A 27,375-nucleotide genomic window follows, 5' to 3' on the forward strand; every position below is an offset into this window, starting at 1 on the left:
GCACTACCGACCTGATCACCCCCAACTACCCCCTTGCCGGCCTGCTCACCCCCACTGCCTCCCCTGCTGGCTTGATCGTCCTCAACTACCCCCCCTGCTGGCCTGCTCACCCCTGCCTCTGCCCCACCACCATGGCTTTGTTTGGAAGGACATCTGGGCTCCCAGAAGGTCTCCTGGTCTAATTAGCATATTACCCTTTTATTAGTATAGACTAGAGGCCCGGTGCACAAAAATTTGTGCACTCGGGGGGAAGGGGGGTCCCTTAACCCGGCCTGTGCCCTCTCGCAGTCTGGGACCCCTTGGGAGATAACGACCTGCTGGCTTAGGCCTGCTCCCGGGGGGCAGAGGGCAGGCCCAATCCCTAGGTGCAGCCCCTGGTTGGGCTCAGAGCAGGGCCGATTAGGGAGTTGGGGCACCGCCCCCTGTCATGCACAGAGCAGGGCGATGGGGAGGTTGTGATGCCACCCTCAGTCACGCTCAGGGCAGGGCCGATTGGGGGGTTGGGGCACCGTCCCCTGTCACACTCAAGGCAGGGTTGTTGGGGAGGTTGCGGCGCCACCCCGTCACGCTCAGAGCAGGGCCAATCAGGGGGTTGGGGCGCTGCCACTCTCACACTCTGGGCAGGGCCGATGGGGAGGTTATGGCTCTACCCTGTCACACACAGTGCAGGGCCTGTGTGGGGGGAGTGGTTGGGGTGCCGCACCCTGTCACACACAGAGCCGCAGGGCAATCAGGGGGTTGGGGAGCTCCCCCCCGATCAGGCACAGAGCAGGGCCGATCAGGGGGTTGGGGCACCTTCCCCTGTCACGAACAGAACAGGGTGGATAGGGAGGTTGTGGCCCTGCCCCGTCACACACAGAGCCGCAGGGCGATCGGGGGTTTGGGCGCTGCCCCGTCATGCTGATCCCGGTGCCGGGAGGCCTCGTGGCTCCGCTGATCCCGGTGCTGGAAGGCATATTACCCTTTTACTATATAGGGTAGAGGCCTGGTACACGGGTGGGTGCCGGCTGGTTTGCCCTGAAGGGTGTCCTGGATCAGGGGGGGGTCCCCACTGGGGTGCCTGGCCAGCCTGGGTGAGGGGATGACGGCTGTTTGTAGCTGGTCACACACCCTTCAGGGTGGGGGTTCCCACTGGGGTGCCTGGCCAGTCTGGGTGAGGGGCTGAGGGCTGTTTTCAGGCTGGGGGTGACTGAAGCTCCCAACCGCTCCTTTTTTTGTTTTTTTTTTATTCTGGGCCAGCTTTAGCTTTGAGGCTTGGCTCCAGCTCTTAGGCCTCCGCTGCTGAAAGTAGGTTTCTGGCCTTTGCTTACCATGTTGCGATCCTGCTGGCTGAAGCCCATGCACTAAAGCAGGTTTCTGGGGTTTTGTTTAGCTTCTATATTTGTTACATAGTTGCTTAGAGTTGCAGGTCAGAGGCCTGCAGTGGCAGGGGGGGAACGTTGGAGTCCTCTGTCACTGAAGCGGGCAAGCCTCATGTTAGTTTCAAGTTGCCTGGCTGCCAGCTGCCATCTTGGCTGGCAGTTAATTTGCATATCTCGCTGATTAGCCAATGGGAAGGGTAGTGGCTGTACACGAATTACCATGTTTCTTTTATTAGATAGGAAGATAATAAAAGGCTAATATGCAAATTGACTGAACGGTGGAATGACAGTTCGCTATGACGTGCACTGACCATAAGGGGGCAGATGCTCAATGCAGGAGCTGTCCCCTGGTGGTCAGTGAGCTCCCACAGGGGAAGCGCTGCTCAGCCAGAAGCCGGGCTCACAGCTGGCGAGCGCAGCAGCGGTGGTGGGAGCCTCTCCTGTTAATGCAACAGTGCTAAGGATGTCCAGCTGCTGTGGGGAGAAGGCCTAAGCCATCAGTCAGACATCCCCTGAGGGCTCCCAGACTGCAAGAGGGCGCAGACCGGGCTGACAGACCCCCCCCACACACACACACTGAGTGCATGAATTTCGTGCACGGGGCCTCTAGTAACTCAATAATATATGTAAGGTTTTATGTGGTTAATTACCACAAGGAAGTTTATTTGGGTTCAAGAAAGAACTGACAGTTAAGCTATCCAATAATGGGATTGGCCACCTAGTTGGTGGAGGTGTCCCTAAGGAGCCCTGCACTGGCCAAGTAGCTGGATGGATGACTGTTAAGATTCTTTCTAACTCTAATACGCTATGAGGCTCCATTAAGTACAGGGGAGGTGTGTGTGTGTGTGAGGGGGGGAGATAGAGGAACACACCTTTTAAAAATAATTTCACAGTTCTAGAAAAAAAAAGTTGATGGTTTTCAGTTGGCTGTCAACTAAATATTACTTATGTAGTGAGGAAAAGAAACATTCATCAATGAGAAAATTAGTTATTCTGGGCTAGGCATTTAGATTAGATGTGTTTTTTTTGTTCGGGTTTTTTCATGTGATAGTTTTAAAAATTCAACAAAACACTTGACATATAGTGAGGGCTTCATAAATATTCACTGAATATTAGTAATAACTCTAATTACTATTGTCACAATTTTACAGATGGAGAAACAGGCTAAAACCAGTTAGTAACTTGTCTAAGATTATCTTGCCAGAAGGTGGGCGAGTCTTGATTCAAACAAGTTCTAATTCCAACTGCAATTAACCTTCTTACTATATTGATGTCAAATGAAAATATTTGCTCAGTTCATCCAAAATAAACACATGTATTGTATATATATGGAAATGATGGAGGCGGAGCAGAAGGGCAGTGGCTTTGTGTCTTCTAAGACCACGCTTCTCCCAGGAGACAAGATGAATACAGAGAACACACTGAGTGTGGTCAGCCAGCTCTAAGGTGACCCCTAGGGGGGCTCTTCCAGCATTCACCTTTTTACTGACATGATCATTCAAATAATTTAAAAGCCCAAATAATTTCTTGAAGTCTTAGCGAAAGCAGTATTTTTCACTTTAATTTGATGTTGACTCTTGGGGTTGGGGTGAAGTACAGGCATGCATATGCTGATTGGAGTAGGTCGTTTGCTTAAGCAAACAATTCCTAACAGACTTATCTTCCAATCCTTTGGCACCTTTCTGGCAATGCCAAAGGGCAGCCCTGGGAATGGGATGTTCATTGCTGTACCACTCATGAGCAGCAGGTGGCACCAAAATACATCCATGCTGACAGGTATTGGGAGCTTGGGAGTAATGGTTATGTTTTTAAAATGCCTTAGTATCACTTGGAGAATTCTTGCAGAGGAGTAATATTAGATTTAAAATTATGAAAATGAGCTTAGTTGTGCAGCCCCCTGCATGGGCCTGGAAGGTTGTGCCTACATGCAGAGGTGACTTGGCATATGTGAACCAGAGCACGGCAATTCAACCACAGGCCTTCCATTCTATGAGGCAGCAGTAGTAACACATGAAGGCTCTGGACAGATGGGCCTGTGTTCCAACCTCAAATTTGCCACTTAATAATTCGAATGACTTTTAGTTATTTAACTTGGGTATTCAACTTCCTCATCTGCAAAATGGGGATGTGTATCCACTTCACTGTATGGTTGTGATAATTAAATCATATTGATTAACCATCTACCATGTGCCATGTATTGTTTTTAGACATGGTGATCTGGTGACAAAGAAGACTGAATTCTTGCTGTCATGAAGCTTACATTTCCAGAGTGTGACAGGTAAGGGAAGGATAAGGAAGTTTCAGGCAGTGGTAAGGGCATAAGGACAATAGACAGGGTGCTGTGATGCAGGTGCTTGCCTTCGATGAGGGGAGCAGGTCAGGGAAGGCTAATGAGTGGGCAAGGGATGATGTGGGGGCTGAGACCTGGGCAGAGGGACTTACTGACATGACCAGGGCCAGAGGGAAGCAGAGGGCCAGAGGCAGGTAAGGACCAGATTCTGGAGGACCTACAGGTGATGGTGGAGACTCCATGTTCACCCAAGTGAACAGGAGAGGGTTCCCAGCCAGCAGTGGCTACAGGTGGCTTACTAATTTTAAAAAGTAACAGATAGGAAGCTTGGGTCCTTTAAAGGAGAAATAATTTCAAGTATTTTCCAGTAATACTCTACCTTGATTTTCTTCGAATATGTAAAATGGCTATGCACTCAAGTTTTAAAAAGGGCTCATTTTCTTTGGGGTCTACAGAAAAGTTGCCCACAGCTCTGTGATTATCACCGTAAAAGTTTCAGGCAAATTTAGCATTTATATTTATTTCTGTTATAAAATAACATACATTACAAACATTTTGAAATAGAAAACAATCCACGTTGTTACAAAAACTGCTTTAGCATTTTGTATTTTTCAGATCTTGGGCAAATCTAAAATTTACTTAATACTGAGCATTTTAAGCACATGGAGAAGACATTCCAATGCTGGTCTCTAACATTACACAGTTAGAGACAACTCTCTGGTTGGCACAGCCCCCAATCAAGTTACTTTTCCCACTTCAGTTCTACCACTTTCAATAAAACCTTGAAAAGAAGGAAAGTCTAGGCACTACTAACTCACTGACACAGAGATGAGAAAATTAAGTCCAAGGTCCATCTCTGCTCACTTACGAATGTTTAAATGGTCAGAGTCTGCAGTCTCCACATTTACTGGGAACCCAAACTCTCAGTAGGGGGATGGGAGGTGTCTAATGACCATCATCTGATGTGAACTAGCTGCCAGCCGAAGAACAATGCACTCATCCTAAATTATCTTTATTCTAAAACAAGATGGTTACTTAATACCCACATTTTACATGCAGAGAATGTGTGAAGCTTTTTACAAATTCCATGGGAAAATTAGATAACTATTAGGAAGTTGAATACCCAAATTTACTTTTAGTTTCTGTTTTTTTCTTTTTTCTTTTTTTTTTAAATATATTTTATTGATTTTTTACAGAGAGGAAGGGAGAGAGATAGTTAGAAACATCGATGAGAGAGAAACATCAATCAGCTGCCTCCTGCATGCCCCCCACTGGGGAAGTGCCTGCAACCCAGGTACATGCCCTTGACCGGAATTGAACCTGGGACCTTTCAGTCCGCAGGCCGACGCTCTATCCACTGAGCCAAACCGGTTTCGGCTGTTTTTTTCTTTTTCACTTAATATTTTAGATTTCCTTTGTGCTTCTCATCTTTAAGATGCAGAAAAAAAAGAAAAAAGACCTAGCAGTAACATGTGTTGACACTTAGGAAACATTTTGTATCGCACACAAGTACTTTGAAGACCGCCCTTCGTTAAGGGACGTGTAAGAAAGATGCATTTGACACCAGTTTTAAGTGGCAGGTCAGATGAGTGGATTTCCAAACAGGAAAGGCTGTGATTCCCAGATACTTCTAGAGCAGGGATACTTCTCAAAGCTGCACAAGAGTTTTATGGACTCACAACCCTCCTTTCACAAAGATCTAAAAGACAGCCAGAAAACATTCTCAGACAGTCAACGACTAAAACCCCACACTGCAGGAGCAAGTTCTGTCATAAGCAACTGGATTAAAAACACAGCTAGAGATCATGCCCAGCTGGCGTCGGTCAGTAGTTGAGCATTAACCTATGAACCGGGAGAGCACGGTTTGATTCCTAATCAGGGCACATGGCTGGGTTTCGGGCTCAATCCCCAGTGGGGGACCTGCAGGAGGCAGCTAATCAATGATTCTCTCTCATCATTGATGTTTCTATCTCTCGCTCCCTATCCCTCTCTGAAATCAATAAAAAAAATTAAACACACACACTGCTAGAGATAACATTTCAAGTGTTCAAGCATTAGAAAACAGCAAACCCAAGATTTTGGGAAAATATGTAAAAAGATAAATTTTGAACCAGAGGTATTTTGCCTATACTGAAAAATTTCATGTTTTTTAAGTTCTTAAATTCTTAGATTTTTGAGGTGGCAAGAACTGAAATCTAATTCATAGCAGAGCTAAAAATTAGAAAGCACTTTTTAATACTTACAGGTAAGTCATCACACTTGGGGCTCTTTAAGATTCAATGTGGGATAAATAGGAGCCATGCTACTGAAGAATGCAAGAAGTTAGACTGGGGAGGTTTATGGAGGGAAATAAGCATCTGTGATTTCATGGTTTGGGGTTACAATACAAAAGTTAAGTAAAAATGAATCGCCGACAGAATGGCACTAAGACAGTTTAGGTCTCAAACATTAGGACTGAGGAAATACACAGCTAACAGATGAAGCCATGATGACCGCCATGAGAACTCTGCCAAGGCTAGTACAGAGCGGGAGGGAGCCTGAGGTGGGTTAGTCAGGAACGAGAGGAGTTACATAAGAGCAGGTCATAGAAACTAAGCGGAATTTGGAGGGTGGTGGTCCCTGGGTTATATGCACAAGTCGAGGCTGGATAACTGAGACTAAAGAAGGCTGGCTAGTAGGGAGCCATGAGATCCTAAGGGAACGTTTTGGGGGGGCAGAAGCTAAATTGAAGGACATTTAAAAGATTGAAAGCCTGGAGAGGAAAAGGAAACCAATTGCTTAGGATATATTTTTACAAAGAGGGAAAACAAAACAAAACAAACCCGAGAGGCAGATAAAGGGGCAAGGGAATCATGCAAAAGATTCAAGACAGGAAAGTTTTTGTGAAGGTGGACACAGCAGGAAAGCAGCCAGAGATGAGAGGGTGACAGGAAAGGAGGTGCACGACTGAGGGTCCAGTCTCTCAAAAACCTGGAAGATAGGACCTGGTGACAGTAAGAGTCAGTAAGAGTGGTGAACGCTTGTGTAGACTGTAGTTAGCACTGTCTTCACTGTGCAGAAATGACCAAGAGCCCACATTTACAGGCTATCTCCTTAAAACCAGCCCTGTTGCCACATGTAAAAAGCCACTGTAGTGGTTTCTGAAATGAGAGTAATTCTAGGCAGGGGCTTTGGTGTAAACCAGGTAAGTGTTATCCAGGTGGGTTCAACTAAGGTCAAAGACAAGTGAAACCAATCTCATACCACCATGCGGAGCGATCCTGCCGCCACTGTTCTTGCAGACAGCTTCAGGACCAGCAGTCTACAGCTGGTCTAGATTTACTTTCCCTTTAGTGGACAGTGCCATCAGCTTTTACAGACTAATTTACAAATACATAACAGTACTTTTAGCCATGAAAAGTTAACAATTATGAACAGTATGAAATATTAAATGCAAGACCTTAAAATACATACGACTCTAATAATAAACTCAGGGGAGTTCACGGGCAGAGAAGTCCTAGTCTCACATGTACTGAGGACCACTGGTTTAAATCTTGTGCCAAGGGTCATGGCAACAGATCCTTTCAAGACAGCCACTGTTGAAGAGTATTTATAAATGTAGCTTGACTTCGAGCAGTGCAGGATAGATGTCTACCTCAGAGAAAATAAGCAAATTCCAAATGGTGCAACCAGAACACAGGTAAGTATATTTTGTGCATTAATGTGAATGTGCTCCCAAAGTGTACATATACCTTTTCAAACAAAGCTGGAGAAGGCAATGGACCAAACCTGCAGTGTGGATACCTCTTGTCTCCTGGAGGCTGTTCCATCATAGATAAGGAGTTGCCTAGGGTAGTTGTGAGGCTGAATGAGAATGCATACGGAAGAGCAGAGCATGGGCCTCAATCCAAACACTATTCCTGTTTAAAATATTTCTCACACTGCTTTCTAAAATGCCTTTAGAGCTGGAGCACCTATTATGACAATGTCACTAAGATGGGAGACCACACAGATTTCTGAAAAACAACAATATGTAAGTCTCTTTTGTTTATTAAGTGGCTTATAGTATAAATCTGAAAGAAATTCTAAGTTCCAAAAATAGAAATACTGGAAAACATGTAGCCTCTCCAAGTGTCTGAAAAAGGTAATTCTCAATTGGATGTGTGGGTTCTAACAGACTTATTACAAGAACTCCCCCCTTGGCAGTCTTATTACTCTGGTTCATTATTAAATCCACAAAAAACTACCTATATTTCATGTTCATCTTAAGACTTTTACTCTGTAGTTTAAAAAGAACGCTGTTTAACTTTTCTACGCAGAATTTAACCATCATTCCACATCTAAGTCCAGAGTACCATATGCACTTCCTTCCCTTCGCATGCTTCACAGAATGCTGTGACAACCCAGCGCCCACGGTGCCTCACTCACATGGCTTCCTTTGCACTGGGCAATGTGCTAAGCACCCAAAACTGAAGCCCAGAGAGGTTATTCGCCTCCAACTAAGAGGAGGGAGCTGGGACTTTGAGCCCAGGCAGCCTGACATGAGTCCATTCTATACCTTAGTTCATTTTTTTTTTCTGAGTAAACTAGATTTAAGGAAGAATCACTTAACATGGTATTAACATTGTAGGTAACAGCATCAGGACAATTTGGAACTGACACTTATTTGTCTCTCAATTTTACAAGCACACATCAAAACTCTAAAGATGAGCTGCCTTCTGAAAGTCACTGTTGGTTAGAGGCCAGGGCTGACTGCATCGTAATCCCCAAGCTGGCATACCACATCACCTCTCTATGCAACCTCACAGAACTACCAATGAGATTGGATTATCACCAGGAATATTTCTGAACACAATGCCATGGAAATATTTGGCCCACATTTTATTTCTTTGAAAACCTTAGGATAGGTTTCCACCTGAAAACCATGAACTAGAACCTGGGAATAAAAAGCAAACAAGATATAAGCTCACAGCCCAGCAGGAGATAGACATGTCAACAAGATGATAGGTTGTCATGGGTACCACACAGAAATCTACATAAGGAACAGCAGGAGAATAATAAAAGATCTAGTCAAATCATCTCTGGTTGTGATATATGAACTTAACCTGTAATCCCAGTTTTATAATTAGCTGACTGTATAACCCAACGAATAGATACCTACTTCCCTCTCATCTCTAACATGAGGATGTATCTTTCAACCCTTTACAACTTGAAAATACAATCAAACTAGAAAATCTATTTTGATGAAAATGTTTTTAAAGACCATTTCTTTAAATCAAGGGGACATTTAAAGAGATGTCATTGTTAGAGATTAAAAGTAGGGTATATGTGGGTAACTAAATTATCATATTAAAATGCAGTATCAAATTCAAAAAAATTCTATGTACATACCACAACATTAACAGACAAATCAATTTATAACAGCTCAGAAGACTCTGGGGTTTGCGTTCTGGAGTTGAGTGGCACTCATGCACTACTGTACAGTTCTGCAAGTGGGTACATATGGTATATTCCACACTGGGGTTATTTGAACTGATTGCTGGACTCTCGAAAACCAAGCATTTGTAAGCTGCCCAAATGCTTGGTTTTATGAAATTTCCTTCTGAAACAGTGCAGGGGAAAGAACATGTGTTTTAGAATAAGACAGCTCTGAATCCATATTCAATGTGTAACCTTGAGCAAGCTGCTTAAACTCAGGAGATTTCAGTTTTTCCACCTGTAAAATGAGAACAGTTATCAGCTTGCTTCAGTGAATTGTTGTGAAGGTTTGAGATGAATGAAAGTCCCAACTGAAAACAATGCATGGCTGACGTTTAATAAATGAGTTCCTTTTTTACTGTCTTAAAAAAGGCAGCTAAACAGTACCCACACCTTAGCACTGTATTCCTCAATAATCCCTAAAAAACAAAAACAAACCTACTTTCAGAGCTTCAGGTATATAATTAGTTACTGTAAAAGCCTGTTTTTGATTAAATGAAAAAAGGACAAAATCATGTGAACACTAATTACTTAGATCTTTGCAAATCAGTTCTTATGTCTTATTAGCCTCTCCTAATGTCCTCTAATGATGTTCTACAGCAGTGGTTCTCAACCTTGGCTACACATTAGAATCACCTGGGAATCTTTTTAAAATCCTAATTTCTGGGCCTCATCCTCTAGAACTTCTGTTTCTTTGTTACTAATGTTGTGGCCCCACCCCATAACAAAGAAACAGAATTTCTGGAGGATGAAGCCCAGAAATCAGGATTTTAAGATTCCCAAGTGATTCTAATGTGCAGCCAAGGTTGAGAACCACTGTTCTAGAGAGAAGCTTAACAAAACCTAACCTTTCAGTTATACTAGTAAGAAGGGTTTTGCATATGTATAACCTTGCTCCTCACTAAAGCTGGAGATCTAATTCAAAGTAGGATATCTCTATATATAAAAGCCCAGTGACAGGAATGGTGGAACGACCAGAACAACTGGTGGCTATGACGCACACTGTGGCAGCCAACCAGCCTGGTCTGGGCCCCAATCGGCCCCCCACCCCCTTACTGGGGGGTGGGGCCAGCCAGCCAACCACCCCCGACCCCTCCCGCCCCACTGGCCAGGCCTGATGGACCCCCATCGGGGCAGGCTGGCAAGAGCCCACCCGTGCACAAATTCGGGCACCAGGCCTCTAGTTATTTAATAAAATCCAAACAAATTTATTAATTTTACAACTATAAATGATGTGGTTAATTATTTCAAGTATATCAGGAAGTTTTCTTTTTCTTGTTTTATTTATTTTTTAAATCCTTATCTGAGGATATTTTCCCATTGATTTTTGGAGACAATGGGAAAGGGAGAGAGAAATATCAATGTGAGAGAAACACATCAATTGGCTGCCTCCTGCACAAGCCCCAATGAGGACCCAGTTGGGAAGGAGCCTGCAACCGAGGTACATGCCCTTGACCAGCATTGAACCCAGGAGCCTTTGGCACGCAGGCCAATGCTCTATCCACTGAGCCAAACTGGCTAGGGCAGGAAGTGTTTTAAAATTAAACTAACATCTAATTTTGAAACTGAAATACTGAAAAATCAAGGGTGTAACCTATTAAAACCTTGGTGAGAGGATGCACAGTGCTGAGTTCATGATTAAAAAAAGAAAAATCACATTATTTAAATGCACTAAACAAGTAAATTTTCCTTCATATCAAGGGTATGGATATCATTGTATCACAAAAGATGAATGCTTTAAGAGCCTTGCATATTATATTACATTTATCTACTACTGTAGCTCCAAAGTAACTCATCATTAAATCAAAGTTTTGACATCACATTACCACCACTTACTTCTCCCAAACAGAGCCAAAATACAATTCCGGGCTGATGCATTGCAAATACACCTTTAAGACAGTGGCTTTACATATATATTTAAGATCTAAATTTGTCTTTTCCTATCAAAGTCACTATGATCTGAAGCTTATTTAAAATTAAAAACATCACTAAAATCAAGTCAAGGCTCCTTTCCTTGTGATTTGTTTTCCTCAGGTTTCTACCTGGGAGGTCCCATTTCCCTTCCCCACTCCAACGCATTAGAGGGCAGGAATAGTTAAAAGTCATTTGCTATTGATATCCATGAAATGAATGATGAAGCTATACAACCAAAGCAAGATCCACGCATGGTAAAAAATAAAACATGACAAATAATTTCTGAGGCACGAACTTGAACCTCAGAAAAGGATGAACTAGTATGTAAGGCAAATTACTTAGGGGTTAGAAGGGGTGGCACCTGGCAGTCAGAGTGGTTTTGCCACTCTCTCAGCATTACCAGGTTGTTGATAAAATTCTCTAGAGGTCATTTAAATTCTGTAATCACACCTCACTGCATTATGTTCTAGTAGTTTCACAAACTTGGGGCGCTCACAAGAAATATCTGGGAATACATTCCTTGAGAAGTTGGAAGGGCCTCCTTATTACATTTAGCAAAAAAAAACCATGCAGTCTCTTAGAGTTCATAGAGCTTTTTCAAAATAAACTGATTTTTCAGCCCAATTAAAAACTCAAACACTTTATATTACAGGTATAGAAGTTTATAGTGCAGCAATGCCAACACAAATAATTTGACACCTTCACCCCTACTTGCAATGTGATTAATAACTATGCAATGACTTCTATTTTGTCATTGACTTTGGCTCCGATGTTTAAATACTTAAACAACTTGGAAAGATTTTGTGTGTGTGTTTTGTCTCTTTTCATTGTTTTGTGTGGGCATGGGTACAGGTGGGGAGTGGTCAGTTCATTATAATGAAGACAATCAGGAATTGAACAGCCACTAAAATTTCACATACCATTTCCTTACAAAATATACATGGAAGAGTATGGTTTAAAGATAGAGGGGAAAAGCCTCTTATTTGTTCCTTCTATTATACTTTACCCTTTATCTAGTCTAACAATGATGCCAAACTTAATAGCTAGGGCAAGAGTAACTCTCTAAGTGAATTTTATGAAGTCCAATTTAATTTTGGTTTTTAGATACTGAGTGCTTAAAAGTTTGGAATTCTTCAGATGAACTAAAAAAAAAAGGTTATATCAACAACCAAAATACCAAAAAGATAAGATAAAAAACAACTGATTAACCATCTAAAAAATACCCAACTAAATGTTCTTAAACAAATTAGAATTAGTTGGAATATATCTCTGCCCTTATAAATTGGCCTTCTGCTTGGTCTGTAGTTAAGGCAACTTTTCTTAAGTAAAATACTTCTACTAAGGAGAAACAAATGATCTCTTCAAAAAAGAACTAAGTAGGTCTACAATCATTCCAGAGCAATCCCTTGGGTAAGAAATAGAATAATGGTCAACACAACAACTGTTTCCACAAGCGCACCATTTTCTTTTTGATAAAGAAAGAGTGGGGTGGATTTTATACCAAAATCAACAGAATTTTCATGTTTCATGATTTTGTTGCTAGAGATCCCTTGAACTCATTTGGGAAGTGTTCTGAAGGTGCATATTATAGTAAACAGAAGCAAAGTACCAAAACAACTCTATTGCTAAAAAGCAGCTGCTCCTGCTTGTACCTTTAGAATACTAGTTGTAAAACAGCAACGATAACAACCAAATGCTAATTTGTTCTATCAATTGGGACTCTACAGAGGAAAAAAACTGTTTTCTTTAAACAGTCCAACGTAGGACATCTATAATCATCTTGGATAAATAAGGACTTTGGGGAGAAAATGTCAACAAGAAAGGCAATTAACATATTCAGTATTCTAAAGGCATGCTTCAGGGAGTTCAACGATGATTCTGGTAAGACCAATTGCTCACATACACACACACACACACACACACACACACACACACACACACACACACACACACACACAGATTTTAATGGTTTAAAAAAACAAATTTGTTACTTTAGAAAAATGAATGCAGTGCACGTTCAAAAATATTATCGCCACAGACTCTGATTGCTCAGTCCACACACAAGTAGTAGTTGCCTTCTATGATGATATGGCTTCTCTGCACTAATTCCCATCAGGCCGAAAAACATTAGGGCAGGTTAAGTAAAGACTGAATTGTTGCACAAAGGAACATTTACTCATCAGATCCCACTGATCTCTTCTGTGCCCGCTTCCTGGGCAACCTTCTTGGTGAAGCTTTATCTGCAAGAAAAGAGAAAGTTTGAATTTGCCTATTATAGATACGCTAGATTCAAAATACATTTTAAAAAAGCATTTCCCTTCAACTTTACAATTAAGCTCAAAAAATAAACATACATGCAAAAATATGCCATCGAATAATAAATGCCTCTTATTTAGTTTAGGTATTTTAACTAACCTTCCAAATAATCAATCCTTCAAGAGGTAACTGAATTAAAACAAAAACTTTTGCAATTAGGGTGGGAAAAGATACAATCTTAGTTACTGTAACATAGGAGCCACCATGCAAAATCTTCTTGAATTCTACAACTTAACATGATTATGCATGCATAAGTAACACTTGGGAAATAGTGTAAAATGTATGAAGTTCGCAGCTCAAAAATATTTATAGTGGTTACAAAATTAAAGACAGTATTTACAAATGCAGCCATGCAGTTGGCATAATGTTGACACTTTCATAGAATTACCTAGAATAAGCAGTAGGAAATTAGATAGTATATCAATACTAAGACCATCCTACACACATAAACATTATGCTTTTACTTTTTTCTCTTTATATCTTATGTTAAGAGTCTTAGTGGGGACTATCAAACAAAAAAAATACATTGATAGTGAGTTTCTTCTACTTTCAGTAAGAGTCATCTTTAAGTTTCTTTAAAAAAGGAAGGGCTGAATTCTCTCTGACTATTGTGGCTTCTTCTTATTTTGTAGGAGCACTTTTCAAATTAGGAAGATAAGCTCTCTTTGTGACATAAGTAATTATTTTTCCAGTTTTTTTAAAAAAATGAAGGGCTGGAAAAAGATGATTCACCAAAGTATGGGGTTCATTTGAAAGCATTTCATGAACAATGGTATGAAAAATATGTGCCTAAAAGATTTTAATTTTTATTTTCCAAAATTACTAGACCATGCCTATATTTTTAAAATACATAATAGTTTTCTTAAGCATATTTAGAAACTAAAAATTCTTTTAAATAATCTGTTTAAGAGTTAATGATTCAAATATTAAGACTAAGTCTACATGTCACATGAAAACCCACCTTTATTACATAAGTTAGTAATGTTATTTAAGGGGTTCAACTTATGTAAAACTGAGCATAGAAGCATTTTTCTGATGAAGATAGCCTACAACTTTCATCAGATTTTCAAAAAGGTTAGCCTAAAACCTACTGCCTTTACACAGTTGACCAATTTCCAAATAATTAAAAAATTAAACAATATGCTGAATATAATTTTTGAGGATTCAAAAAGCACTTTAGAATCTAATAGCCATCTGTGTGAATATTGCTGTTACTAAGCAGATGTGAAGTGGTGATCACTGACTTCCAACAATTTCAAACACCTGCAGCAGGTTTTTAAATACGGGAATGCATAGAATAAGCCTTCATCACCTGCCTGTGTAGTTCATCAAAGTTAGGAAGCAGACCAATGAGAAACAGAGTAAGAGCACTCTGGAGTCACTGAGTGTTTGGGAAAATGGCTCCTAATATCTCAATAACTCAGAGAGCGTCATTTTACTTCAGCAAAGAACACTGTGTATAATGATGCTTTTCAGCCCAACCCCCCACTTACCATCGTCACCCAAACCCTTAAAAAAACCTAGAAATTAACTGTAGTAAAATCATATCTCCCTGCAATTTTTTTCATTTTTAGATGACAAAGGCAAAATTTTAGTGAAACTTATTAACAAATCAAGAAAAAACTTATTAGCAATGACACCAAACTACCCTTCCTTCGTTTACATTCTCATGAGTGAGATAGATGAGTAAAAGCTCCTGCCAAGTTAAATATTGGCCTCTTATGTCCTACTCTTTATACCACCCCTCTCTCTAAAAGTAATTCCTCAAAGCTTGAGGCACCTTCCAGACAGGCCTCCTGCTCCATGACCTTCAAAATCTCTTGTTTTTTTCCATTCAATCCTCAAATATGCAAAGTACATGTCCTATTTTCAGAAGAAATGACTATTTTACCTTGGCCAGTGTGGCTCAGTTGGTTGAGGGTCCTCCCATGTACCAAAAGGTCTCAGGTTCAATTTTGGGTCAAGGCACATTGCTGGGGCTTGATTCCCAGTAGCGGGTATGCAGGAGGCAGCCAATCAATGTCTCCCCCTCATCGATGTTCAACTCCTTTACTCTAAGAAAACCATGTTCTAGGAAGTGGTTCTCAAAATGTGGTCTGGACCAGCAGCCTCAAAATCACCTAAGAACTTAGATATGCAAATTCTTAGGTGTTACCTAAGACCTACTCAATTGGAAACTCTAGGGGTGGGGCTCAGCAAAGCTTAACAAGCAGTCTAGGTGATTCTGATGAATGTGCAGTTTAAGAACTACTGCTGTAAGGAATCAGGTATAATAGAAAAAAAACAAGCATATAAAATTAAATAAAAATACTGTTATAGTTGAATTTAAAATATCAATATAAATTTGATTTGAAAAATATGTATTTTCTATCTCAGTTCAAAGAATGGGTCTAGAAACAATGTCACCCAGTATGAATGCTATTTCTAGTATCATCTTGGGGTCCTTGGAGAAACAGAATCATGACTAGCTCCATGTTTAGAGCAGAGAAGGTACAAAAGTTCAGATTATCTTGTTGAGCTGGCTAGTAAGGGATCATTCAAAGATCAAAAGGCTAAGGATAGAGGCAATTCAAAAAGGCACCCAGAAGCCAAAACTAACAATTTGAGCATCAAAAAGAATATAGCTGTCCTGGCCGGTGTCTCAGTGGTTAGAGCGCCAGCCTGCGAACCAAAGGGTCTTGGGTTCCTTCCCAGTCAAGGGCACATACCTTGGTTGCAGGTTCCAGGGCGGGTGGGGGAGGCAACCAATTTGTGTGTCTCTCTCATGTCGATGTTTCCCTCTCAAGTCCATGTCTCTCTCTTTCTCCCCCCGCCCCCCTCTCTTTTTATTTATTTATTTATTATTATTTTTTTTAAATATATTTTATTGAAACATCGATCAGCCGCCTCCTGCACATCCCCCACTGGGGAAGCGCGCGCAACCCAGGTACATGCCCTTGACCGGAACCGAACCTGGGACCCTTCAGTCCCCAGGCCGACGCTCTATCCACTGAGCCAAACCGGTTCCGGCTCTTTTTAGAAATCAATGGAAAAAATATCCTTGGGTCAGGATTTAAAAAAAGAATATAGTTAACACAGCAATTTTATGAAAATCCAAATTTGGAGATGATAAAAAACAAAGGAGAAAATTAGAAAAAAACTCACTTGTCATCATTTAGGTGCCTCTTTGAAAATTAGATAATAAAGGGAAGAATTTAATTTAGCATTTATCCTTTTTCAATAGGAACTGTGTTTTAGGGTAAACAAATAGTTTTAGTTGATTAGGGAAAGCTCTATGTACTTTAAAAAAGCATGACTGTAAGTAAAAAGTCAAAGAAATTTCAATTGAAAATTATCAACACCTCTGGCACATTGATTCATGAGAGGATCATCAACTGGTGAATGTTTAGAGAATTGGAAATCTGTGTGATGCCAAAGTGACACCCACAATAACTTCTAGGGCAGAAACACCTCACCTTCACCCTAATTTAGTGCTCAAGTTATCATCACTAATGATGGCACATGCTACTTGATGTGATGCAGAAGTACTCAAGAGTTATGATGTATGCCAATGATTTTCAACTGGAGTGATGCAAGAATTTTTAAAACATGCAATACCTGACTATTTAGTCAGGGGACCAAAGGGTCCCCTTAGTCTGTCAAATAAAAAAATGACAACAGCCAACACAAAAATTGACACCCAGTGTGAACGAATCAAAATTATACCTATGTATTCTGTCAGATTAGCAAAATAGTATTTTTTGGTATATTGCAGAAGTTTAGTAATTAATTAGTTCATGTGTGTCATAGATGAAAAAGGTGAAAATCACTGAAGTATGCTATTAGCCAGAAAGATCAACTTAAGTCTAACCAAGCCTATAGATTTATCTTCTGGATTAAATAAAGTTTAGCTAAAGACACTAGGAAAAAAACAATCTGGCAAATCTGGAGGGTAAGCCTTTTTAGAGCCTTATTCCTCAATGAATGTGATCAATGGGTCACCTGGGAGCTTGTTAGAAATGCCAATACTTCAGCCTCACCCTAGAGCAGCTGAATCCAAACCTGATCATAACAAGATTTTCAAATGATCTGTATGCAATCAATGTTTGAGAAGTCTTTTCCTACAAGGCAAGTGGTCAATCTCTTGAACTGCTGTAAATTAAAAGGGACTCAAGGAATATAACAACCAGATACAATGTATCATCCTATATTGAAAAAAAAGTTATAAAGGATATTTTGAGACAATTTGAGAAGTTTCCATATGGACAGGTTATTGCATTTAATTAACAAAATAAATTTTTAAGTAGGACAGTGTTTCTGACAGAAAAGTATTTCTTTGCAAAATGAAATATTTTAGAGGTACTGTGTATTGGACAGAAAAGGGGCTCTGTAATAAATCTAACACCAAGCAACCTTACAGGATGATCTGATTATAAATTTCTAACTGGGAAGGTCCCGCCTCAGGCCTATAACTTCCCTAGCAAAAGGTTATCTTTGCCTTAAGCAAGCCCTGTCCATTGTTTTTCTTTGGTGCACCTTTGAAATGCCCCTTTTTCAGACTCCTCAGGAGTGTAACCACTCTCAAAAGAGCACATACTCCTGTTAACTAACCTGTAATCAAATCATAGAGATTTCCCTGCCTTGCTCTCTCCCATGTTCAAATATTCTTCCTTATGGTCCCTCCTTAATTTGAAATGTATAAGAGAAACTGAAAACTGTATATTCTGGCAGCACTTAGATCTTCCTTCCTGGCATATTGTCCAGTTTGGCTCAAACTCTTAAAAAAAATTACCTACAGGTTTGGATGTTTCTTAAATCAACACTAGAGGCCCGATGCACGAAATTTGTGCATGGGTAGGGTCCCTTGGCCTGGCCAGCGATCAGGGCCTTCCTTCCCCAGCTGTTTCCTTCATTCCGCGCCGCCCCCTGGTGGTCAGTGCACGTCATAGCGAGCAATCAAACTCCCGAGGGGACACTTTGCATATTAGCCTTTTATATATATAGAAGATAGAAAGAAAATGTCACCATATCTCTAATTTCAAAGTATGTTATATTGAGAATTTCATGGGCTCTTTACAGTCAACAGATCTAATCCTAACTCCTCTCTCCTCATGCATTAGTGTTCCTCTTCCTATATTCCCTAACATTATAGGATCATCTTCCACCTAGCTGCCTAAGCTCAGAGTCCTCTTTCACTCCTCCCTTAGACATCCAAACAGTCAGCAAAAGCCAGGTCTGCTCCACTTCTGAAATATCTTTCTACTCACTTTTACTAACACTAACTACCTTAGCTTAGGCCCTATTGATTTCTTACTTAAAAAAAAAAATCATCTTCTAATAGCTTCTGCTTGCTAGCCATCCTGCATAAAACTATCATTTTCTTTTAAAACAAGTTTTTTATTTCTCAGCTTTAAAGTATCTGATGGCTACCTTTTACCTAGAAGGAAAAGTCAAAAGTCCTTAGCATAGCACATAAAACCTTGAAGACGTCTTCTCACCCAACTTTTCAAAACTCTGGTCAAATGTCAACTCCTTCTGTGAATGATTTTCCCACTCTCCTACAGGAGGAGGGTCCTCCTGTGCTCCTATTACTTCATACCCACTTTTAGTAAAGTAATTATGTTTCAATAGAGAGCTCACTGAATAATATGGAAATGATAGGGAAAACAATTCAATTTGTAAATAAATTTGTAAATAAAACAATCTATAAACCAAGAAAAGACTTGAACAGTCAATTCACAGGAAAAGAAATACTGAATGGTAAGTAAATATGTATAAAGAAGCTAAACCTCATTCTTAATTGTAATAAAAAAGATACCGTTTTTACCACTGACAGATTAAAACATTGATAATAATACTTGAGAATGGTAAGTGAGGAGAAGCACACAATATAGTAAAATGGCGAGAATATAAATTGATGTCATGTTTTGGTAAGGAAGTGAGACATGTTCCTTAAAAATTAAAATGCACATAATTTTAGACCTAACTATTGTACTTTTAAGAAATTATCCCTTGTGGGAAGTGGGAGAAATGGGTGAAGGGGGTCAAAAAGTACAACCTTCCAGCCCAGCCAGCATAGCTCAGTGGTTGAACATCGACCTATGAACCAGGAGGTCACAGTTCAATTCCCGGTCAGGGAACATGCCCCAGTTGCAGGCGGATCCTTTGTAGGGGGGCATGCAGGAATCAGCCGATCAATGATTCTCTCATATCCCTCTCTCTTCCTCTCCCTTCCTCTCTGAAATAAGTAAAAATATATATATTTTTTAAAGAAGAACAACCTTCCAGTTATAATGTAAGTCCTGGGATATAATGTATATCATGGTGACTATAGTTGACAATACTGTACTGTATATTTGAAACTTGCTAAGAGAATAGATCTTAATAGTTCTCATGACAAGAAAAGTATTTGTAACTTATGTGTAGTGATGGGTGTTAACTAGACTTACTGTAACAATTATTTTGCAATACACATAGAATTTTTAAAAATCATCAAGTTTGGCTCAAACGCTTAAAAAAATTATCTACAGGTTTGGGTGTGCATAAACTTAAGAATCTTCATTACAGCTTTTTAAAAAAATACATGCTTACATATGAGCACTTAGTATTATTTGATAATTTTGCTTCACTCACCTTTATTAATACTACCACTTTAGATAGCATAGTGCCTTTAATTGCACACTCATTTGAATCCTGGCTCCACCTCTTATCAGCTATATGGCAAGCTTCCTCATTACAGATTTAATTTTAAGATTGAAAAACTCAGAATAACAAACATCCTTCAATACAGAATAGGTTTAATCTGTGGTGACACATTCATATAAAATACTATCTAGTTATTAAAAAAATGAGGTAAATATGTTAGTAACTATCACAAAAAAATACCAAAAGCATGAAAACTCAGATTGTATAACAGTGTGTGCAATATAATTCCATTTGTACAAAACCAACAGAGTCAATATACATATATGCTGATATATGCATAGAAAATACTTAGAATAACATATAAGTACCAATTACTTATGAAAAATGGGGTCAATGGGTCCAGGTGATATCAGCTTTTCACTTCTGTACTATTTATTTTTTATGAGGCCCTATTACTGTTTTTAAAAACATATTTTTATTGATTTTATTGATATTTTTACATGTGTTTTTATTGAGAGAAAGAGAGGGGAGAGAGATAGATACATCAATGATGAGAGAGAATCATTGATCGGTTACCTCCTTACATGCCCCACATTGGGGATTGAGCCCACAACCTGGACATGTGTCCTGACAGGGAATCGAACTGTAACCTCCTGATTCATAGTTAACCACTGAGCCATGCCTGCCAGGCCCTATTACTTCTACATTCTTTTATAAAAATATTAATATTCTAAATAACTGCATATGTAGTGATAAAACTGAAATATATCTGTTAGGAAAACAACCATGTGGTATTTTAGTTTTATTTTTTCAAACTATTCTGGGTAGTTAGTAGTTAGCAGTTCTTCCAACAAATTTAGTGCTAAGAAACTTTCATTACTCTTTAAGCTTATTGCAAAGTAGACCCCCAAATACATAGCAAACACCATTAAAAAATAATTCACCTCACCTCTTCTACTTTGCACTGAAGCGACAGGAAAGAAAAGAGACAGGAAAAAGATTAGAAATATAGAGAATTACACATTTGTGTATAAACTGCAGATTTGGAAGCATTTCTAAATTAAGAACTACATAGAATAAAATTTTAAAGCACTCATTAAACATATACTAAATTCTCTACAAGTATTGAAAAAGATGAGTGTTAAATAGCACTGACCAAGCACTTGTGCTAAATCTAAAATATTTAATTTCCATTTAAGAGAAAAAGTTCCCAGCCAAGTTAATAAGAGTACTTACTGATCTGATTCAAAGTTTCCTGAGGAATCCAACTCATGTCAACATCATTCTGACTTGTTGTACCCATCTCTACTTTCTGTACAGGTCTCTTGCGCTAAGAGAACATAAAAACAGTACTTTAAAGGGGTTTCATTATAATGTTTACTGTAACTTTAAAAAGAGACCTATCAAGCTACTTAAGTATCTTAATTTAAGATATTTAAGAAATTATGTCCTCTTCTAGTTTTAAAACATACTCCTACTCAAGTTTTTATTAATCAGAGGGGGAAAATCATGTCTAGCACCAATTATAAAGAATAATAAAGGAATAAATCTTCAAACAATGATTTATTTTCAGGCTTTAAAGATATTTTCCTATGCTATAAAGCTTCGTGTGTTATCAAGACTTTCTAAGTATACAACAATTCTTTCCCTTTGAGTATCAAATGTTAAAGAATAAATTTATTTCTAAATTTGACAAAATTCAGGATAAATCACTGAAAGGTTGCATGCAGGCAAGTTCCTGCATTGTTAGTTAAACACACTTAAAACAGTTGGCATAGATAAAACAAAACAAAACATAAAATCTCATTTAACAACCAAAAACTTTGTCCCTAGAGTTTTTGCAGCAAAACTGCTAGATTACTTCAATTCTATTTAGCCCTGCTCTTATAAATACCCCCCAAAACCATATTTACTTAAAAGAACATTAAATATACAGCCTAAAAATTAGATTTTGAATACACAGAAAGGTAACCACAGCCAATTAAAAAAAATGGCTTCATTGAAATGGGAAAAATTAGAGATGCCATTATATCTAATATACGTATTTCTATCAAAAACTCTATTATGAAAATGAGGCAAAGAAAGTTATGGAAATTAACATTTAAGCACTAAGTACTTCTCTTTTAAAGAACAAGTGTTTATTAGTAACACTTATTGCTAATCGCTATATATAAAACCTTAACATGCAAATAGACTGAATGGAGGAACAACCAAACTGGTCGCTATGATGTGCGATCACCAGGGGGCGCACATGGAACATGGCGGGCGTTGGCAGCAGGTGGCAGAGCATGGAACATGGTGGGCATTGGCCACGGCGGGATGGTGGAGCAGGTGAGCGGGGGCGCCAGCCAGTTGCTGTCATCAGGGCGAGCCTCTGGTGGCTACTGAAAATTCTTTGTTCCTGCATGTCCTGGTCCAGCTCAGGACTCACACCTGCTGCCAGTGCTGGAGCTGCCACTCACACCCACTGCCAGCCCTGATTGCCTGAGGGCTTCTCCACCTCCCCCTGCTCCTGAGGTGTGATCGGGGCAGCAGCTGCTGCTCACACCTGCTGATGGCACCGGCCCCAATTGCTCTGTGCTGTCAGCGCGAGTGGTGGCAGCAGGAGTGGCACGATGGGAGGGGCCGGGCGGGGGTATGGAGGATGGATCAAGACCTGCCCCTGTGCCCACTGTAGCCTCGTGACCCACAGTTCCTTTCAAGGTGCACAAATTCATACACTGGGACCCTAGTTTTAATATAAGGGTCTAGTGCAGGGGTGGGCAAACTTTTTGACTCGAGGGCCACAATGGGTTCTTAAACTGGACCGGAGGGCCGGAACAAATGCATGGATGGAGTGTTTGTGTGAACTAATATAAATTCAAAGTAAACATCATTACATAAAAGGGTACGGTCTTTTTTTTTTTAGTTTTATTCATTTTAAACGGGCCGGATCCGGCCCGCGGGCCGTAGTTTGCCCACGGCTGGTCTAGTGGATAGTAACATATTTGACACAAATCATGTTACACTTTCTCATGAGAGAAATATGAGTTGTTTTGCAGGGTCAGAGAGCAAAGTGAGATGAGGGCAATGGTGGAATTAGCTACCATGGTAGAGAGAGAAACCACGATTACAGTAGGTGCTCAGTGTCACCACTTTACTACCCAAACAAGAAAACAGAAGTTAGATAGAACAAATACCATCCAATTCATTATTTTTCAAATGAAAAGATACATTTAATTACTAATTAGGAATTATCCTTACAGTTAAGAGTACTGAAGAAAATATAAAAGTTTCCATGCTTATAGGTAAAATAACATATTCTTGAAAAAGTGTAGTGAACAGAAAAATGAAAGTTTATGTCTGAGTGTAAGAAACAAGTGGCCCTAGCTGGTTTGGCTCAATGGATAGAGTGTCAGCCTGTGGGCTGTAGGGTCCTGGATTTGATTGCAGTCAAGAGCACATGCCCAGGTTGCGGGCTCGATCCCCAGTTGGGGATGTGCAGGAAGCAGCCAATCAATGATTCTCTCTCATCATTGATGTTTCTATCTCCCTCCCTCCCTCTACTTTCCTCTCTGGAATCAATAAAAATATATTTACAAAAATAAAGCATTAAAAACAAAAGAAACAAGCATTCTAGTATAATTTAGAGTTACAATAAGAAGGTAAAGATAACTCTGGAGGGTATAGAAAAGTCTAAACAAATCCAAGTCACATACCCAAGGTCTCACCTTTAGGTTTTATTTTAAAAGGTACAACAAACCAACCAACCAACCAACAAACAAACATATAAATAAGTAAATAATTAAATAAAGTAAAAGGCACAAAAAACCTGTAAATATACAAATTCATAGTGAAAGCAAGAAGTCACTGGATTGAACTTAAGTTAGTACTGTAACAACTTCTGAAGTATGGCTATAAGATTCGTTCACCTATAATTACCTTTCTAGATTCCAGGAGTTGATGAAGGCCAATAACAACCAAGAGCCCAAGACCAGCAAGGAACATATACATAAAGATTCTAATATAAAAGGAAAAAATATAAACTGGCTTAATTCATAGGAACTATCACAGCTTATTAAAACTATAATTCTTGTTTAACTTAAAAAATATCATAGCTAATTATATCTACAGGGTGTGGCAAAAGTAGGTTTGCAGTTGTGAGTAGATGCATTATAATTTATTAATCATTGTACTATTTTACATACGAACTGTAAGCCTACTTTTGCCCCACTGTGTATAATGTTAACACTAGATAAGCTTTCCAAATAACCTGTTGGTAAAAGAAATAAAATAATTCAATTTAGACCCAGGTAATAAGTCTTATAAATTTTTTATTTATTTCTAAGAATTTAAAAAAGCAATTATATGATCCCAAATTAGTAAAATTGCTTTATAATAGTATTAAGTTTGTCTCCCTCAAATATTAGATCATTTTGCAGTTTGATTTAAAAGTTACTTTTGGTGAATTTCATCTAACTATACAGTAAGAAATAACTCATCATTTACAAAGAACACATTTTTTAAGATAGAAATCTTATGATTTACATTTTCAATAGCAATTTTAGAGGCATGCAACTTAGATTAGACTGGTGATCAGTTTAAGAGCATGGGGTGCAAAAGATTTTAGAAGAGGGGAAGGATGGAAAGCTAAAGCTATCTTTTTAAAACAAATTTTTGTCAATTTCAACTATCTTTCCTAACTTGGTATGAATAGCTATAAGAACCATCTAAAGTATAAATTTACATAGTTAGGATTACACCAAATCTACAGTCCATTTCATTTCCATCATTTAAGAAAAATAGGTTAATAGGCGCAAACCTTCCAGCCCTACAAGATCAACATCTACAAATTTCAACTTTCACTTACGTTTCTCCATCTAAGCCATCCTCTCTTTCAATAATTGTAACTGTTTGATTGAAGACAGCATCTTGAAATACATTGCCCTGTTTACAAAAAAAAGAAAGAAAAGTTCCCCCAAACTGAAATGCATTGAAAAAAGGAAAGCCTATAAGAATTCTTAAAACCATTACTCTAAGAGATATATGATAGCTTTCTTATCCTTAGAAGACAAGACTCAGTGATACCTAGTGGCATTAACTCGGTGTCAGGGATTCAACATTATGATGTTTGTTATTTTCTCCTATGAAATAAAAAATGCTTCCAATTTCACTAAAGTTGTCCCCCACTTTCTTTTGGGTTGGGGGAAAAGGAAGTTGAGGAATCAGGGAAGTAAAACAAAAACAAGATAAAATGTGCAGAAAGAAACAAATCCCACAGAACACTCGTAAGAAAAGCCCTACGTTCTGTTGGTGTAACCTTCCAAAACAAGAGAGAGAGAGCTGAACATTTATAGAATAGCAGATCATTTTAGGAACTAGAACTAGACTTGAGCTCGGGCTGGTGTTGCTACATGGTTAGTATCAGCTCACACACCAAAGGATTTTGGGTTCAATTCCCGGTCAAGGGCACATACCTGGGTTGCAGGTTCGATCCCCAGCCCCAGTCAGGGTACATTCGGGAAGCAACCAATCAATGTGTCTCTCTCATATTGATTTTCTCTCTTTTCCCTTTGCTCCCTCCCCTGAACTCTTTCTAAAAATCAATGGAAAAACTATCCTCAGATTAAGATTACCAGAACAAAAAAATTAGGCTTGAACAAGTCAAATTCATGTTCTAAATTAATAATGGGTTGGAAATAAATTTATAATAAATGGGTGCTTTTTATTATCAAAATATTTTTCTGTTGTGATCTTGAAACAATTTTGTTAGTTCAACACAATTTTAGTTTTCAAATACATCAAAATCACTGGAATAACACATAGTTAGCTGTTTTCAGTGTTTGATTCTTTGTACAAAGGTAGTACTTAAAAAGTTACCTATTGCTAAACTGTAATTATAAAAGTTTTACTTCAAAATCTTGCAATTGGCATTCTTCTGTTGACAATTCCAAGAATCAGAATACTGATGAAACTAGTATTTAAAATGGAACTGAAACTACATATATCCTGATAGATTAAGTTTTCTGTTTGAAATATGTAATTCTTCAAGTCACTTAACTATAAAGTTGAGAAAGCGTAATATGTTATTTTGAAGGAAAAATGAAAAACCTTCTACTCTCTACTAAGAAATTTTTTAAAAAGAAAAACTTAATTGCAGCACCAGAAATTTAACTAAGATATAAGGAAAACATGTGGACACTACAATAATGAAAGGTTGACTAAGCTTCCAAAAAGGATAAAATTTCCTTCACTGAAAAGTTTTTGAAAAGGAAATGGGTTTAGATGTGCTCTTATCTGAAGGTGGACATAATAGTTGGGATCCAGAGGTGAGCTCCCAGTAGCAAAATTGTGCTAGGTTTCTCTTATTCATTCATTGGATATATACCACAACATATTAAAAACCAGAAGACAGCAGAGCTTCCTTAGGCTACTTGGATCTCATAAACCATAAACCTTACTGCTAAACCTATATTAAAAATAGCAGACTCCACTGTGGCTAATTTTCCTTTTAAGATCCAGCTCAAGCCACTTTCACTTTAATACTCTGGCACCTCACACTTATCTCTAGAATGTATCACTTATCATGCTGTGATATAGCCTGCTTACATTCATCTCCCCCAGTGGATTATAGACTTAAAGACAGAGACATCCAATTTATCTTTGCCTCGTTGGAGTTTTAACCACAAAACAGGCACGTGAATGAGTAAACACAGAATATTCAAATGTCAATTGTCCTCACCCATCTCTAACTAAAAAAAAGTTTAGAGGGCCTTACGTTCAAATCTTTGTAGTTCAGATTGATGACTAGACCAAAGGGTCGTCCGCCCATCGGCTCTGCAGGAATGAAGGAGTACTCAAAAGTTGCCTGTCTCTGGGGTGGGACTACGGTGTTCAAAGGAAGAGCTGTGAAATTCTGGATATAAAACTGGTAGTCCTGTGGGTAACGGAATGAGGCATCTAGGGATTCAACAATAAAATCTTCTGTGCCCTTGTTTGTAAAGCCTACTAGGAATTTCACAATGTTATTTGCTGGAAAATCTGAAAAAAAAGAAAGAAAGAAAGGAAGGAAGGAAGGAAGGAAGAAAAAAGAGAGACAAGATTAGTACATGTTCAAAGGGCATAAAATAAAAAGTATGACATTACTCATGGATTTGGGACTCTTTCACAATACATGTAGACTTGGTTTCAGAATCTCTTTCAATGGAGCATTCAGTCATCCACTAACTAGTAACTGGTATATAAACTGAAACCCTTGTCTATACTCTAGCATTCCAACTTAAGAGCTGAACTGAGTACCTCAATTTCAGACCAGATCACATCCAAAGTATGTGGTCTAAGAAAGAGTCATGTACTTTTAGTAAGATTATCTTGCAGTGTGACTATCTGTCTTTTTGAAGTCACCTCCCACCTCCCAACTCAGTATCTGTTATC

At 39.0% G+C, this 27,375-nt stretch overlaps 1 protein-coding gene across 3 annotated transcripts in view; it reads right to left on the reverse strand.

Moving 5' to 3' along the window:
- The window catches only part of SSR1 (signal sequence receptor, alpha), a 39,949-nt gene that overhangs the window by 3,776 nt on the left and 8,798 nt on the right, over positions 1 to 27,375 (reverse strand). Inside the window, exons 4-9 of one of the 3 annotated variants that reach the window (XM_006766100.2) lie at positions 26,720 to 26,982; positions 24,812 to 24,888; positions 23,884 to 23,962; positions 21,199 to 21,292; positions 20,912 to 20,926; positions 13,199 to 13,262 (exon numbers count right to left, since the gene is read on the reverse strand). In XM_006766100.2, the coding sequence (XP_006766163.2) occupies positions 13,199 to 13,262; positions 20,912 to 20,926; positions 21,199 to 21,292; positions 23,884 to 23,962; positions 24,812 to 24,888; positions 26,720 to 26,982 (592 nt within the window). Of the gene's footprint in view, positions 1 to 12,958; positions 13,263 to 20,911; positions 20,927 to 21,198; positions 21,293 to 23,883; positions 23,963 to 24,811; positions 24,889 to 26,719; positions 26,983 to 27,375 lie in introns of those variants that run through there. The other 2 variants (XM_015565541.1, XM_006766101.2) reach the window with 2 other exon arrangements.

The sequence above is a fragment of the Myotis davidii genome, unplaced genomic scaffold (genome assembly GCF_000327345.1).
Source record: "Myotis davidii unplaced genomic scaffold, ASM32734v1 scaffold80, whole genome shotgun sequence".
Lineage (NCBI taxonomy): Eukaryota > Metazoa > Chordata > Mammalia > Chiroptera > Vespertilionidae > Myotis > Myotis davidii.